Raw genomic sequence first — 16,638 nt, forward strand, 5'->3', positions numbered from 1 at the left:
CTACCGCTGATCCCCAATGCTCGAACAGGCCAGCTGTAGTGGAAACTGCAATCACCCGAGGATCCTGAACAAAAAGAAAGTGCACTTACCCGCCAGCTCCGACGGAATGGTTCAGGAGCCCGAAACTTGTCTCCGGGACCAAGGGAGCCAAAGCCCCTGAGAGAGCAAACCGCTGGAGAAAGACAGCACTCTCTTCAAGTTCTTTTTTTTTTTTCTTGGGAAAAGGCACAAAGGCAGCTAGGGGTATGGACCTGCGGTGAGCAGGTTTACCCCCAAGAGTATGAGGTAGGGAGCTGGGAGGGCCCAGGTGTAACCTCCAAAGATGGCAGTATTCTGCCAGACACCTCTCCCCTGCAGACATCCAGGATCCAGAGCGACATCCAGAAGCAGAAGCAAGGAGCTGTGAGGAACACATCCATCAGCCTGCTGGAGATAGAATATACTGGTTGGCCAGGAGGCTGTGCATCCAATATATCTGAGGACAACTCAGTGCTCTCTATCTCCACCTGCTGGTTGATGGACATAATCTCACTAGTTTCTGGATTCATCTGCTGTTGATGATAAGGAAGAGGTTTATAAAAGAATTGCTGAAACAGTGAAGTGGAGTATGTATGAATAAGTATTATATAGTACTGCTTCACTTATAAGTTATAAAGAAAAACTATTTGCCAAGTAAACGAGTGACATATCTCAAAGATAATATATTACAGTTAATACATTCAAAATAAAACACTTTTTTCTACCTTGGTGTCTGGACATTTTGTTTTTCCATCATCTTGGTCCCAGTTTCTCTTTCCGCTTTTTGTCTATCTTTTACTAATTCTCTTTCCAGTGTCTGTTGTTCATTTTTTTCTCCTCTATTGTTCCATTTCCCTCACTATTCCTGTCTCCAACTATTGATTTTTTCCCTTTCCCATGGGTTCAATTCTATTCCTCTTTCCCCATGGTCCAACATTTTGCTCCCTTTCTTTTCTATTGTGTTCTTCCCTTCCCCCTTAAGGCTGAATAATGGGTCAGAGGGGAAGATAGATGTTGCATCTCTCTCTCTCTCCCTTCCATTCCCAGACCTAACATTTCTCCCTCTCTCCCTTCTTTCCATCCCCAGGTCCACCATCTCTCCCTTTTTCTTCCCAACAGTCCTCTCTCCAAGTATCTTTCCCCTTCCTTCACTCCACCCCATATCCAACTTCTCTGTTTCTCTTCTCTTCTTTCAGATCACTGCCCACCATCCCTCCCTCCTCCTTTGTTTCCAGTCCCATAAGCTCTTTCTCTTTACCTACTCCCACATTCAGTCTGGCACTTCTTTTAACTCCCTTCCCCAGTCCCCCTTTCTACTTAAAAAAATCACAACTGGTAATGGGGATTTCCTCACTTGTATATCTTCCTCCCTCTATCCATGCCGATCTGATGTTGCTCTTACCTTCCATCCCTGAAAAAATCCATTTTTGCTGCAGGGAACTTTCAGCCGCGGCAGCTAATCTGAAGCGCTGCTTTCAACTCCGCTCCCTGCGGTTCTTTGGGAATGACGCAACTTCCGGTTTCCGCCTGGGAGAGCCAGGGCAAAGGAAAATAGCTGTTAAGATTGGTTGCCGCGAATGACCTCCTGCAGCAAAAATAGATTTGTCAGGGACAGAAGGTAAGAATAGGATCAGACCGGTGCGGATAGAAGGGGGAAGACATGCCGGTCCACAGGGAGGCCTCCTGGGTGTGGCATATACTGTATAGGATTTCTGACATGTGTGTCAAGCACTGGTTAGGTACACATTGCAATCTCTACCCCCCTTTTATTTTGTAATCTTCTGCCTATTCGTTTGCTCTCAGTGTGGAAACTGTCTAATTTTCTGTAACAGCATAACAAGACTTGTATATAAGTTTTCTTCTACAGACTGGCATTTGCAGATAAGTTTTAGAACAAGGCTTCTCTTCCTTTGTGTCGCTTTCTGTTTTTCTGTGTCTAAGCAGAGCACATCCGTGGTTTCTACAGGTCCGATTCTTTGGCGGGAGAGAGAGAGAGAAAGGAAGCCGGGGGGGGGGGGGGGGGGGAGAAGAGAAGGTCGCGCGTGCGGCCTGACTCTAGCTTTAGAAGCGCCGCTTCTTCTCCCCCTCCCCCTTCTGCGTCCTCTTTTCCGATCCCCAGAGCCGCCATCTTGTGCGGCCGAAAGTTCAAGTTCAAGAGCGAATTTTCCAGATGAAGCGAAACGACATTGAATAATAACTAATAAAACTCCATAAGATCTCGCCGCCACTGTTCCCTAGTCTTTCTCTCAAACTGAAACACAGACAATAGCATGAGGTAACCGCGCCCGTAGAGCGCAGTCGACTTTAGAATTTTGGGTAAAATAGTTTTAAAAAAGACTTTCATTCGTTGTATTTTATTAAAGTCAGGTGACAGACGCGAGGACGCATCGTTTCTTTTCACTTCTCAAACTGTATGTCGAATCAAATTTTTTTGCTGTTCCAAGTTCATTTCATGACCTTGTACAGGAAGAACCTAACATTTTGAAACATGGGGGAAGGAGAAGAATATTATTAAAGGCGAAACCCTATTACAGAAGTGAACTGACTGCCAGCGAGTCGGGTCGTAACTAAAACTCTATATAATGGCGTGCATTTTCTGATTTTTAACCCATTCAAACAGCCTTTTGTCTTTTTTCTAATTTTTATCCCTTCATAGTTTTTTAACTTATAAACAATCTGAGAACCCTCTCTCCCGCTTTTTCTCTTGTTAAGGGAATGATACAACTACAGTGTAGGTGAGAATCGCGATTACAAAAACAACCACCACAACCCAACAAGCGAGTTCATTTACAGCTGTTCTCTTAAACATCCAACAGTTTGGCGTTGTATTTTATTTCGTTGGGATTTTTTTTTTTTGGGGGGGAAGAGAGAAACAACAAGCCAATGCAGCTGGAGAAAACTCATCAGACTTCGTACACCATAACTGCACGTCTGTGAGAAAAATATATCTGGATCAAATATTTCAATGCACTCCACACACCCCCTCCTTTCTCGTTGGACAAATAAACTTAGGAAATCACAGATTACTGATCTTCAAGGGTTATATTTAAAAGATAAACTGTGCTTTGATTATTCACTAGGGAAAGGGAAAATGATACAGAATGTGTTCTTATCACTAAAGTTTTTAACTTTCCATTTCTAAAAGCGAGTCTAAACCTAATTTGAGTACATGCAAAGGGCATATCTTCTCCCCCCCCCCGGAAGTATCTCATTGATATCCTCCTTTAGATTAAGCTTCCAAGGTAGGCTGATCATTATCATTTTTACTGATTATAGCAAACTGGAGTTTAATTTGAACTGGTGTAAGAATCCTGCCTTAATGTTCTAAAGAATACTAAGCTGTGTCATAGACTTACAGGGAAGGGACTAATTTTATAGTCAAAGGAACAGCTTTTATTTTTTTCTTCAAATTTAATATTCATATTGCCGGTATATATTTTAAAGACTTATAATAAAAATGAAAAATCTGTCTTTACACTGAACACGGTTGCAGATAGTGGTAATGGCAAACTTTTAAGCGAATCGAGCATTAATTTTGAAAAATGCTCAATAGAATCTAGGAGTATGTGAGACATTTTTTATTAAATTTATATGCTCTCAGTCTTTACACTTCATCATTGAAATCTTAGAACATAACAGAGAGAAAACAGTGTTAGGCTGCTATCTTTTCACAGCACAGTCCATTACCGAACTGTTGCCATATAATTGGCAACAAGTTATTTCTCCCTTCTTGATGTACGCTGTGATCAAAAGTGGTAAATTATGTTCTATATTTGCATTACAAAGGTAAGGAGCCTTAACATTTGAAACGCATAATGACAATAAAGTCCCGATTTTAAAAGGCATTATTGTTAATTGGTTGTTTGGTAAATACTCTCTTTTAAATTGATATCTCTAATATTTTCCTATGTTTTGTCTTTAGTTTGGCATCTCTGATAGTCTTTATTAGGATTTTAAGTTTTCAGAATGTAGGTTTAAGGCACAAAATTAGGGAAATTCTTTGTGGTAGGGCTCTAATCCCTTACTTTTGATCCTAGTTAGAAAAGGTGAAAAGCAATGAAAGGGCTATGCATATGAAAGCTTTTGAAATGTACCTGACTGAGAAAACTGAAACAAAGAAAAGAGGGGGAAAAAATCAAATGGGAAATCCTTACAGAAGTGGGTTTTTATATTTATTTTAATGTTAAGTTTGTGCTTCTTTGAAAGATTGCCCATACACTGCCTACCAGGATTGAGTTTTTCTGCTCTACATTTTTTAAAGTTTTTATTTCATACTGATAAATACATGGTGTTAGAAATCAAGGATATTTTCCAGGTGTAAATCTTGGCTGTCCATCTGTCTGGTGGAACTATCAAAAGATGAATTAAATACTTCCAGATTTCAAATGTTACTTACATTTATTTACTTGTGTACATCTAATTTGGTTATATAAATATCTTTTGTTGAAACCATAAATGACTGTTAATGATTCACAAATTTACAACTGTTCACATTGCATTTGTATTCACTCAGCCTTTGCCCCTTGTTCCTGATCCATAATTTTAGGCAACATTCATTCTGCATTGTGCCATAACTTCTATTTAATATACATTACATTTAAGTTACATTATAACTTGTATACCAAAATAATAATTTAGTGTCTAACTATAAGGTATGATCGAAAACCCAGTCTGAATATTTTTTTTACAGCTTCCAAAATACTGTCCTTTTTATATGCTGCAAAATGCAGGTTCTTCGTTTTCTTGGATATTACTAATATATTTTTTTAGGAACAGTTTTTATCCATTACATTTCAACCACAACCCCACTGAGCAAGATATTCTCCCATGGGGCAAAAAAATGGCAGGCCCTAGCTCAGGCAACAGATTAATATAATTCATATCTTTGAAGATAGTTTATGAGTTCTCTTTTTATGTTCAAAATAGCAAATATATGCAGACAAGAGTTTTAGTAGTATACTGGAGAACAGCTTTTAACAGACAGGGCTCGGAAAAATGTGGCAGAGTTCAGTTACTGTCCGGAAAAGTCATTATAGTATGTTGGGATATGACTATTTCCTACTCCCATACTATATGCTGAAGTACAAAATGAAGTAAAAATGAAGAAGCCAAGTGTTCATAAAGATGTATTTAAATAATTGGAGGAAATAGAAAATCCATTAAGGTGGAGAATTTGGAACTTAATGTATACATAATTTTACTAAATAATTAAAAATGTGGAAGACTGACAAGAAAAACTGGTAATTGTCTCCAACATTAATATTTTAGATTTGTGACTATTTTCCATTTTTAAATTATATACAAATGTGAAAGGAATTTTGAAGTAAAAAAATTTCTAAATACAAATATGTCTAAGTGTATTTGATATGTATTTCTACTGTGTATGTTCCCGTGAGTGTGTATGCACATTTATATTTTATAGTTTAACTATCAATATTGTCAGTCTTGGTCTGCATATATCTGCAGCACTTGTACTTTAATGTGCATTTTACTTAGCTTTTAATATAATTTTTGCATTATTCGAATATGCAGGTTTATTCAAACCTATTTTAAAGTGTGTGGTGATTTGTTTTGTCATGTCTTATCTTAGATTTCTTTACTTTTAAAATTTATTTTTGTTGTCTTTTCTATTAAAAGGATTTATAATTTTATTGTACTTTTATAGAACCTGAAATGTTTATCTGCTTATTTTTAAATTGTTCTTATAGATTATTTAAAGTTAAATGTTATGGGGAAAAAATTCTTCCTTCAGTTCAAGGATTTTAAATGAGGGCTCTAAATTGGAACAAAATATTTTTTTCACAAGCTACAGCTGCCTTCCTTAGAATAGACCTTTTTCTTCCACATGAAATTGAAAATAAGTGAGTCTTTTAGTGATTTATAAATTAAAAATCATGCTAGATTTGCAACTCAATTTGAAAGAAACACAATATTTTGGACATTTGGAAATACCAAATGATGATGTACAGCAGAGATGATTAAAATCCAGTATTTTTGTTTATCTGCTTAATAAATAATGTCATTAGCCTAATAACGTTATTTTCACTTATGTTGGAATTTATTGAACTAGGATGTGTTGCTGGGAACTGTTTAATAACTCATAACAAAGTTAATATCCTCACTGATATGAACAAATTATGGTACTATTTACAGGATTATATAGAAATCTAGCAACTGGTTTTATGAGGTAAAGTTTGATAAATAACATTTCACATGATGTACACTACTTAAACATATCAAAGGAAATTTCTACTTGCTAATGTATGTATGACCACTAGAGGACGCATGGTTCTCTGTGCATGTGCTCTGTAGTCTTTTGGTTGCATGCATGAAGAGAATTGTTGCTGCATATTAACTCCTAGATGTCCTATAATAGTTTCCCAGATTGCAAAATTGTCTAAAATAAATATTTCGTTCAAGCCAGTCATTGCATATTTATTTTTAAATGGCTGAATTAGTGATTCATCCTGCAAAGGGGAGAGACAAAGCTGGAAATTCCAAGACATAATTAAATAAGTAAATGACTACTCTTTCAGTCCTAGTTTCTCAAATCGTCTGTGAAGAGTTAGTTCTTATAATAGCTATAGTATAGAAACTTGATGACAGATAAAGGCCAAATGGCCCATCCAGTCTGCCATAATAGATACTTAGGGGCATATTCTGTAAAGGATGTCTAAAAGTTAGGCGTCATTTAGATGTCCAGTAGCAGAATGCGATTCTATCATGCACAAATGCACTTTGGAGAATCACACTCAACAGTGCTGAGTGAGTCTAAGGGCTCCTTTTATCAAGCCGCGCTAGCGTTTTAACGCGCATAATAGCGCACGTTAAACCGCCGGCCACGCTAGCCGCTACTGCCTCCTCTTGAGCAGGTGGAAGTTTTTGGCCAGCATGGGGGTTAGTGCGTGATAAAATGTCACGTGCGTTAACCCCGCTAGTGTGGCTTGATAAAAGGAGCCCTAAGTGTGTCTGTATTGTTAGACGTCCTTTGCAGAATCGCCTTTTAAGCATTGCATAGATATCCTAGTAATGTCTATAACAGGGATGGGCAACTCCTGTCCTCAAGGGCTGGAATCCAGTTGGGTTTTCAGGATTTCCCCAATGAATATGCATTGAAAGCAGTGCATGCAAATAGATCTCATGCATCTTCATTGGGGAAATCCTGAAAACCCAACTGGATTCCGGCCCTCGAGGACCGGAGTTGCCCACCCCTGGTCTATAATGTTATTGTGTGTTAGCGTTATGATGTCACTAGAACAGCGATTTTATGCTGTTTTTTTACATTAAAATTTATGTGCAGTAAAATGCTGGCACCACTATTATATTTTATTTATTTATATACCACTTATATCCTATGTGGTATTTAAATTTCGCTCCTTCTGTTCCGGTTGCCTAGGGTCACAAGGAGCAGTGGGGGATTTGAACCAACAACGTCACGATGCTAAGGCTGTAGCTCTAACCACTGCACCACACACTCGGATAGCAAACTACATGTTAATTCCAAAGCCAAGCTTATATCCTCTTGATTTACAAGCAGTCATTTCTCTAGGATAAATATCAAACATGTACCTTCAACACTTGTCCAGTTCCTCTTTTGGCCTGTTTCTCAATCAAAGCACATGAAAAATTTATATATATATATAAATTTTTCATATATACACACTAGCTGAAAAATTTATATATATATATATATATATATATATAGTGTGTATATATATATATATATATATAAATTTTTCATATATACACACTAGCTGATCACCCGGCGTTGCCCAGATATCCCAATCTCAGCAGCAAGAATGGCTCTCTCTATGGCACTGCGTGTAAATATCTGAAGGTCAGTGTTAGTTCCTATATCTCTTATGCTTCCTTGTTCTTTAGTGAAGACATCTCCTTCCCACCCTCGCAGTATTTTACCCCAGATAGTAAGTGGTATGTATACCAAGTTTGGTTGAAATGTTTCCATGCGTTTCAGAGTTATGCTCTCTTTCATATCCTGTAGTCTAGCCTCACACTGCTGGACTCTTACATTTCCTTGGAGGCATTGTTACATCAATCACAGCACAGTGTGACATTATTCCCCAAGCTTCACACAATTGGTCAAAGCAATATCTGTCTTTTTCGATGATTCTTTACATGTCACCCCCTTCCCACCCCCACAGTATATATTTTCCCAGATAGTAATTGATATGTATACCAAGTTTGGTTGAAATCTGTCCATGCGATTCGGAGTTATGCTGGAATATACATACATACAGACATCAGATTTTATATACAGTATATAGATATATATTGCATACTAAATCTTGTATTTTTGGGTGGAAAGAAGACTCCTTGCAAAAGCAAGTCTACTTTTGAGCGTGAGTTGGGCGCTAGATAGGCTTGAACTGGGTGGACACGACTTAGGCATGCTTGAGGTGTCCACATATAGATGAACGGGGCTTTATTTTGCAGGGTATAGAGGACTCTATTTTGATAATTACGGTCAAAAGATGTTTAATAATTCATTACCTAAGCAAAGCACATAAAAAAATATATTACATACTAAACCTAAGTTGCGTCCACCTAACTTGCGCCCAACTAACGCCTAACTTGCGCTCAAAAGTAGACCTGCTTTTGCAACGCCTACATTTTAGGTGTTAGGTAGACGCGTCAGCACACTCAGCGGCATGTGATTCTGTAAATGGACATCTATTTCAAAGTCATGCCCACGCCTATCCGATGGGCATCCACAGAATTGTGGACGCCTATTTTAAGAATCGTGAGCAGCCTTTGGATGTCTAGCTTCCAATTAGTGCTTGTTAAACTCGTTAATTGGGCTTATTATCCACTTTATTTGGATACTTAAGTCGATGGATGTCCACATTGTGGATGTCTAAAGTTAGATGTCTTTTACAAAATCTGCACCTCAACGTTTCTGATTTAAAAAAAAAAAAAATTATTATGAAGAACCTGTCACTCAAGCAAGTTTGCTTGTTTATACAATATTTCCAGTGCAATAGGTGAGATATTCTATCTAGACAATAGGGTTATTTTCCCATAGCCGCATGCTGCTACAGAAGGAATTCACTCAGGATTTTTCACTCTGAACATAAGAACATAAGCAGTGCCTCTGCTGGATCAGACCATAGGTCCATCGTGCCCAGTAGTCCGTTCACGCGGCGGCCCATCGGATCCAGGACCTGTATAGTGATCCTCTATCTATACCCCTCTATCTCCTTTTCCTTCAGGAAGTTATCTAATCCCTTCTTGAACCCCAATACAGTACTCTGTCCCAGTATTCCCTCTAAGCGGGCGGGTGTTGTGAGCAAACTTTTTTCACTGTGAGCTAAAAATATCGGGCGCCAGCAAGTTATGAGCCAAATAAATATGTTGTCAAAGTTGCTGATACATGAGGACGAGGTATTCAAAGGAATTTTAGGCCTACACGCTAAATTAAATAACGTTAAATAATATTTTTAAGAACACAAAACAACGCATTAATTCTTGAAAGTACAAAATTCTTTATTTATTTTTTTTTTTTACCAGAAAAACTCAAATTTATTTTAAAACAGTCTACAGAAATTGTAGGGATGAAATGATATCTTAATAAATGTTTTACAACAAATGTAGTTATGTCTGTTACATCCATATGTGTAAACTGTAAATTAAAAACAGTCCAGAAGACAATACGTTTGATGCTTTCAATTTCTAGACAATCTATCAATTCCAGCTTCTACACAAAAGTATAAATACATTAAAACAAAATATTGAAAACCATTTTATTGGGCACAAAGTTTGCCTTCAGTGAGAAGAGTTCACTCAATATGTTGTAGAATAATTGTTGTGAAACTGGAATGGAATCAATTCTTCACTCAAGTTAGATATCATCAATATCTTCATCATCATCCCCAAGAAGAGGCGGTCGGAGCGTACGCGAGTCCGGCTGCCTCTCCTTGTTGGCGAGCTGAGCGGACCGTCGGGATCGACCCCCCGCACCCCCTAGGTACGCCTCTGCAAGTCTTGCCTTGCCCGGATTTGCCGCTCTCTCCCGGTGTTACTCCCCCCCCCCCCACCCGACTCTCCTCTCGCCGCCCTGCCATCTGCCGTACGCCTCTTCCGATCGCCCCCCCTCCCTGCTCGCACCCCCACCCCGACGTCCGATTCCTCCCCCAGCCTCCCCTTACCTTTGCGACGCGTTACATGGACTGCCAGCTCGCCTGCCTGCAAGCACGTGTGTGCGCTGTGACGAGAAACTTGTGCGCTGCGATGTAATATTTTGTGCGCCAGCGCACGCTAGCGCAGCTTAGCGGGAACACTGCTCTGTCCTATGACATCCTCTGGAAGCTCATTCCAGGTGTCCACCCTTTGGGTGAAGAATAACTTCCTAGCATTGGTTCTGAATCTGTCCCCTCTTAATTTTTCCGAATGACCTCTCGTTCTTGTATTTATCAAAAGTTTGAAGAATCTGTCCCTCTCCACTTTCTCTATGCCCTTCATGATCTTGTAAGTCTCTATCATGTTCCTTCTACCTTGTTACATCACTGATATACCTCCTATATCTCTGACATATTTCCGGTTATACCCAACCTCGCTCGGCCCACTAATGTAATCGATATTTATCTCAAATGTACTTGACAATACTTCCTGTAACATCGCTGTATATGTGCAGTCTCTTCCTCTGTAAACCGCTCTGAACTGCTTGTGGTATTGCGGTATACAAAATAAAGGGCTGACCAGGTTAAAAGTAAAAGTTTGGTTTTGGCTGACTATCCCTCAGACAGTGAGGTAGAGCAGGAGAGGCAGGAACGTAGATACATCCAGCAGAGGGCGCCATCTTAGGACAGGTACCCTAGAAAGCCTGAGAGGACTCTTATGGAGAAGTGGAGTCCTAGGGCTGGGAGGTATGCTCATTACCAGCCTAGGAGAAACCTGAGTTATTTCCCTAGGGATTTCCTGCCTAACATAGCTGCTCTGAGGAGAGAGGGGTGGGGCTTTAACCAACATAAAAACAGAGTATGGAATATCAGTTGGGGGCAGGGAAAGCCGGGATGGAGCTAGGGCTAACGAGCTCAGGCAGCGGCAGGAGAGACAGCAGAGCTTGGAGGCAGATGAGGGGAGAAGGCTCTCTCCTCCAGCCCGCAGCAGTGAGGACGTGGAGATGACAGAGGACTACCTCAACTCCACCCCAGAGGCTGCTGAGCAGACAGAGGCTATGGACATCGCTGAGCCATTGCTGGAAGCTAGCCATTTCCCCACTGACATGGAGGTTAGTTACTAAGGGGAAGGAAGCAAGGCTGTGCTTGTGCTGTCTCCCGTAACCCAAGCCCAGCTGACAGAGATTAGGAGAAGAGCAGGAAAATCTCTCCGCTGCTCGGTATGACTGCCCGGAGAGCTTTGTTTATTCAAGGAACCTTATCTGTATGGGTGTGAAAGCTCCGTGGGAAAAACCCAAGTAAAGTTCACAGCTTATATAATGCCTTATTGTGTTCCGTCGGCCAGGAAGCCCAGCTGATTATAACGAGCTGTGAAGCCTGCTCTGCAAGCCTGTCCGTGTCTCAGCTAGGTAAGCTGAAACTTTTAAGAAATTCAGTACTAAGTTTTGAAACTGTAATTACTCTGGCTGTAGTCACAAGGTGTGCCAGGTTGGAAAGTTTTATTTTCCTGATATTTTTCATTTGCCTTTTTCCCTGGTGAAGAGGACTGTAGTTAAACTGGAAAGTCCAGGGTATTGAACTGTATGTGGCATTTATAGCAAGCCATTCTGACAACTGCAAGTTATTTTGTATTTTATAATTTTTGCCAAGACATAAGGGTGGCTGATGGTATTCAGACCCCCGGGTTCAATAAAGCTCAAGAACATTCTTTTGTAACAAGACTTACCTGTGTGGTCTTCTCTTTATAAGTTACTCTCAGTGTGGCCTGGAAGACTAAGCAGGTGCCTAGGTCTGTTCTACCCTGAAAAGCCTTCCTCCAACCTGAGGAGGCCACGCCGACAGGCCAGAACTCAACACACTTAGTCCCTCTGCTGGTTAGAGTAAGGGATAAGTGTGTCACAGGCGATGGGTCTCAGGTTTGCATTCTTCTTCGGTCACCATGACCAAGAGTATGGGATTCTGTACAGGTTCTAGAATCCATGCTGCTGACTCCACTGGGAACTTCGGCTTGCTTTCCCATTATAACGCTATAGCAGTCGCTTTTGTTCCGGTGGTTCCCGGTATCTCAGGGCTCCAGTTATTTGGTAGGCTCCTCAAGCATCGCTCTGTATGATTTGGTGGCTCAGCGAGATTTCTCTTTTCAAAGGCATGCCTCAGTCTTTGCTGGACTAGCTCATGGTCACCAAACATCCCGGGCTGTTGGGTTGGGGGGGCTTGGTGCCTTCCATCCTCAGCTCCAGGAGTCTGGTCTTAAGAGGTGACTCAGTACTTGTTCATTCTTCTACTCTGGAGCATGGTCAGGCTACCATTTCTGGAGCTTCAGACCATTCTTCCGGAATGATGCTGAAGGTCTTTTCAGTCATTATTATGATGGGGGTATTTCTCTACAGTAGGTGATGTACTCAGTTGGCGGGTAAAGTTGTGGTTCTACTTCAATGGGTGGACCCTCATCTGCCTCTTCTATTGGCAGATCATTTTATGGGTCAGGAAAAGAGTTTGGATAGACTTTCTCTCCGCGAAATCTGAGCATGGCCCATTTGTTGTATGTTACAGTGTACAGCACTTTGTACGCTCTAGAAAGTATAAATGTTAGTAATAATGAAATCTTCTACATCCTGGATATTGAGAATTTTGGGTCAGGCATTCCAGCTCTTTTTATGAAAGTGAGATCTCCTGGAATTAGACCTCATGGCCTCGTCTCGAAATTCTAAGCTTCCTAGCTTCTTCGGCGGGCACAGGTAGTGGGAGTCAGAGGGGGTAGCAGCATGGCTTCTTTCTCGCTTCTGGTTTCTCTTTTTTCAGTGTTTTCCCCTGGTTGATGATGGCTTGGATTTGCCATCTCAAGCTCGCTTTCAGGGCACAGTATTTGTAGAATTTCTGGATTGGCTGCGCCATCCTTGCTATGCGAACCTGATGAGTCTTTTGACAGCCGGACTGTTGAGTTTCCTGGTATCTCCGGATTTGCTCACCTAGGGTCCGATCAACATGGATATTCGTACTACTTTAGTATTACAACCTAGCTTTTGAAAAGTCATGGCTGATGTGTAAGGGTTATGCGAAGCAGGTTGTTTCTTCTCTTATCCAGGTGATACAGGCGTCTTCACCTGTGGCTTCTGCTTCCTTTTGGAGGTTTTTTTCTTTCTTGGATTCTTCTTAACATTTGCACCCTTCCAGAGTTCTTTTTTGGCACAAGTGTATTGCCAAGGGCTTAGCATTCAATTCCCTTCAGCTTCAAGTGCCATTCTTAGCTTGTTACAAGGGCTAGGTATATTGCTCTTCGCTTACTTCTCAGCTTCATGTAGTTCAGTTCCTAAACGGAGTACAGTATATTCGTACACCTCTTAGAAAGCCCTGTCCGGAGTACAGTCTTAAGGTACTTCTTTGCAGGTTACCGAAGGCTTCATTTCATCCTTGTCTTTTGAGACTCTAAAGAGCTGTGCCATTGAACACGGGGTTTCTTATGGCCATGGCTTCAGCTCGGAGGTTTTCTGAGTTGCAGGCCTTGTTTGGCGGGGATTCCTATTTCTGATTTACAAAATCTGGTGTGTCATTCGGATGGTACCACAATTTCTTTCTAAGGAGGTGTCATCCTTTCTTTTATGCCACTCTCACTTTTCCTTCCTTCTTCCTGGGAGGAGAAATGGAGAGACGTGCTTTTATTCACTGCATTTTTTTGAAAGTGCGTAGCGTTCTCCGCAAGCTAGGTTTCTAACGACTTTTAGTTGTTTAGATCACCTTTTTGTATTCTTCAAGGGACGCCTCAAACGTATGAGGACGTCCAAAGCCTCCATCGCTCGATGGGTCCAGGAGGATATTCTTTATGTTTGCTTGATGGCAGAGAAGTGGTTGGCGAAAGAACTTCATGACCATTCCGCCAGAGCGATGGCTACTTCTTGGATTCGGTCCAGAGGTTTTTTTCCTTGGAGGAGTTTTGTCTCATGGCTACTTGGTCTTCCGAGAGTGCTTTATCTCAGCATTACCGGTTGGATGTGGGGGCGCATGCGGTGGATGCATTTAATGCTTCGGTTGTTGCAGAGGCGGCGTTTGCTTCCCACCCAGATTGAGGATTGCTTTGCTACATCCCATTGGTCTCTGGATTCATCTGCTGCTGTTGCTAAGGAAGGAAAAATTATGTTCTTACCTGTTAATTTTCTTTCCTTTAGACGCAGCAGATGAATCCAGAGCACCACCCTTTCTGGATATCAACTGTCGGTTTTTTCTTTTGCAACTTTCGAAGTTTGTTATTATTGATGGTTGTATTCTGTATTATTGCCTTTTGAGATTTGTTATGGGAAAGAAGTTTTTTACATGCTATGCCTATTGATAGTTACGGATGCTTGGGCAAGGAGCTATACTGAAGATACAGGAGGAGTGCCAGCCAATAGAACCACCTGTTAGTCAGTTTCTCTATCTCCACCTGCTGGTAGATGTGTGCTATCCCATTGGTCTCTGGATTCATCTGCTGCGTCTAAAGGAAAGAAAATTAACAGGTAAGAACATAATTTTCCCTTGTACAGAATGTTTCTTTTTATACTTTATTAAAATAAGTTCATTATAAAACTATTCAAGGCGGGGTCACGGCAGAGACGGAAAAAAATGTGTCCCCATGTCATTCTCTATTGCAGGGTGGACTTAGTCCTCTAAAGACAGTTTGAGGCCTTAGTTCTGGTTCAGAAATTGGTGGCTGCAGCATCTTTCATGGTGCGCACCTGCCATAATATGCTGCATCAGACTCTGCGAAGGAGAGCGCATACCCCCAAGTTTTACTGTCGCAGGTGGATTATGTAGTAGATGCCCTAAATGACGTTTTTAGGGTCATGAGCAAGGTGTCTGCTTCTTCTGTCTCTTGCCAGAAGAATACTGTGGATCAGACAATGGGTGGGAGATTCTGCTTCTTAAGCTACTTTTAAAGTACAAATGCTCTTTAGCAAGGGGCTAGTCAATCTTATGACCATATGACCAGTGTGGCATATTGTCATCCTGATATCCCACAAAAAAGGAAAAAACAACCCCATGTGCCATCTTGAGACTTTTCTAGATGGTAGATATACTAACGCTTGAAGTATGGGAAACAGGATTCTGAATCTAAAAGCTGTGATGGAAGAAGAAGACTTGGATTTGGTGGCGATCATGGAGATGTGGTTCACGGAGAACCATGACTGGGATCTCATCTAATCTTCTATTTCTGTGTCGCAGGCTCAAGGCGACTTACAAAGAAAAGTAAGAGGAAGCGGAGAGAGGCAGGGAGAGAAGGGGAGGAGACATGGGGGAACATTTGGGCAGGGGAAGATTTGAGATGTTCAAGTGTCAAAGAGGTAGGTTTTTAGTTTTTTTCCGGAATGTGGTGTAGTTGGGTTCCGTTCTGGTTGTTTCAGTGAGGTCATTCCAGGTTTTCACCCCTAAGAAGGTAAGCATGGAGTGAAAAATTTGCTTGTATTGGAAAAATTAGTCTTACAGCTGTGCTTTGTATGAGTTGCATTTTATGGATCAGTATGGTGTTGATTCTCATGTAGGCAGCGTTACAGTAGTCCAGCTGTGGTAGGATCATCGACTGTACAATCAGAACAAAGTGATGCTGATGAAAATATGGTCTGATGAATCTTAGTTGCCTCATGGTGAAGAGGGACTTTTTCCGGATATTAAAGATTTGAGCTTCCATGATTAGCGTGAAATCAAGAATGCAGCCTAGGATTTTAGATGTTTTATCGATATCGGAGAGTGATGCTTGTCGGTGCTGTCTGTTGGGCTGTGTGGAAGTATAGGATTTTGGGTTTGGTTTAGTTTTAGCTTGTTGATTGTTGCCCAATTTTGTATTCTTTCAATATTAGTTGAGACTTTGTTGGTGACATCTGACTGGTTGTTGGTTGTGGGGATGAGGAGCAGAATGTCATCTGCGTAGGACAATATTCTTTCATCATCGAATATGATGTTTCCGAGGGAACTCATGAAAATGTTAAACAGGATGGGGGAAAGTGGAAAGCCTTAAGGCAACCCACAGAAGGCCTTCCAGGGTTTGGAGATCTCTTCATTCTTTTTAACAATGTATTCTTTGTTTTGTAGGAAGTCAGAGAACCATTTTAGCACTGTTCCAGTTATACCAATTTCTGACAGTTTTGTTAATAGAAGGTGATAATCCATGGAGTCAAAGGTAGCTGAAATGTCAAATTGCAGGAGTATTGCTCGACGTCCCGTACTGAGTAGTTGTTTGGTTTTTGTGATTAAAGTGAGGATGAGAAGTTCAGTGCTGTGTTGTTGACGGAATCCGAATGTTGCTCGATGTAGGTTGCGATAGGTATGCCAGCGATGGGTCTGTAGTTGGAGGTCATGGAGAGATCTGCCTTAGGTTTTTGTGGTATGGGAGTAAGTGCTATTTTTTTCCATAGTTTCTGGTAATTGGCCTTGGTTTATTGAGAAGGTTGATGATCTAGATGATGATTTGCTCAGGCACGGTTGCAAAGCAGTAGGTGGGGCAGTTGTCCAGGGG

The 16,638-nt window shown here is 41.0% G+C and overlaps 1 protein-coding gene across 3 annotated transcripts in view; it reads left to right on the forward strand.

Annotated features, from left to right (window-relative positions):
- Positions 1-1,480: 1,480 nt before the first annotated feature.
- Positions 1,481-16,638, forward strand: part of LOC117363387 — a 247,984-nt gene continuing 232,826 nt past the window's right edge. The window contains exon 1 of one of the 3 annotated variants that reach the window (XM_033950999.1): positions 1,481-1,636. In XM_033950999.1, the coding sequence (XP_033806890.1) occupies positions 1,596-1,636 (41 nt within the window). In that variant the 5' untranslated portion in view covers positions 1,481-1,595. Of the gene's footprint in view, positions 1,637-2,193; positions 2,294-16,638 lie in introns of those variants that run through there. The other 2 variants (XR_004540043.1, XM_033951000.1) reach the window with 2 other exon arrangements.

This window comes from Geotrypetes seraphini, chromosome 7 (assembly GCF_902459505.1).
Source record: "Geotrypetes seraphini chromosome 7, aGeoSer1.1, whole genome shotgun sequence".
NCBI classification, from domain to species: domain Eukaryota; kingdom Metazoa; phylum Chordata; class Amphibia; order Gymnophiona; family Dermophiidae; genus Geotrypetes; species Geotrypetes seraphini.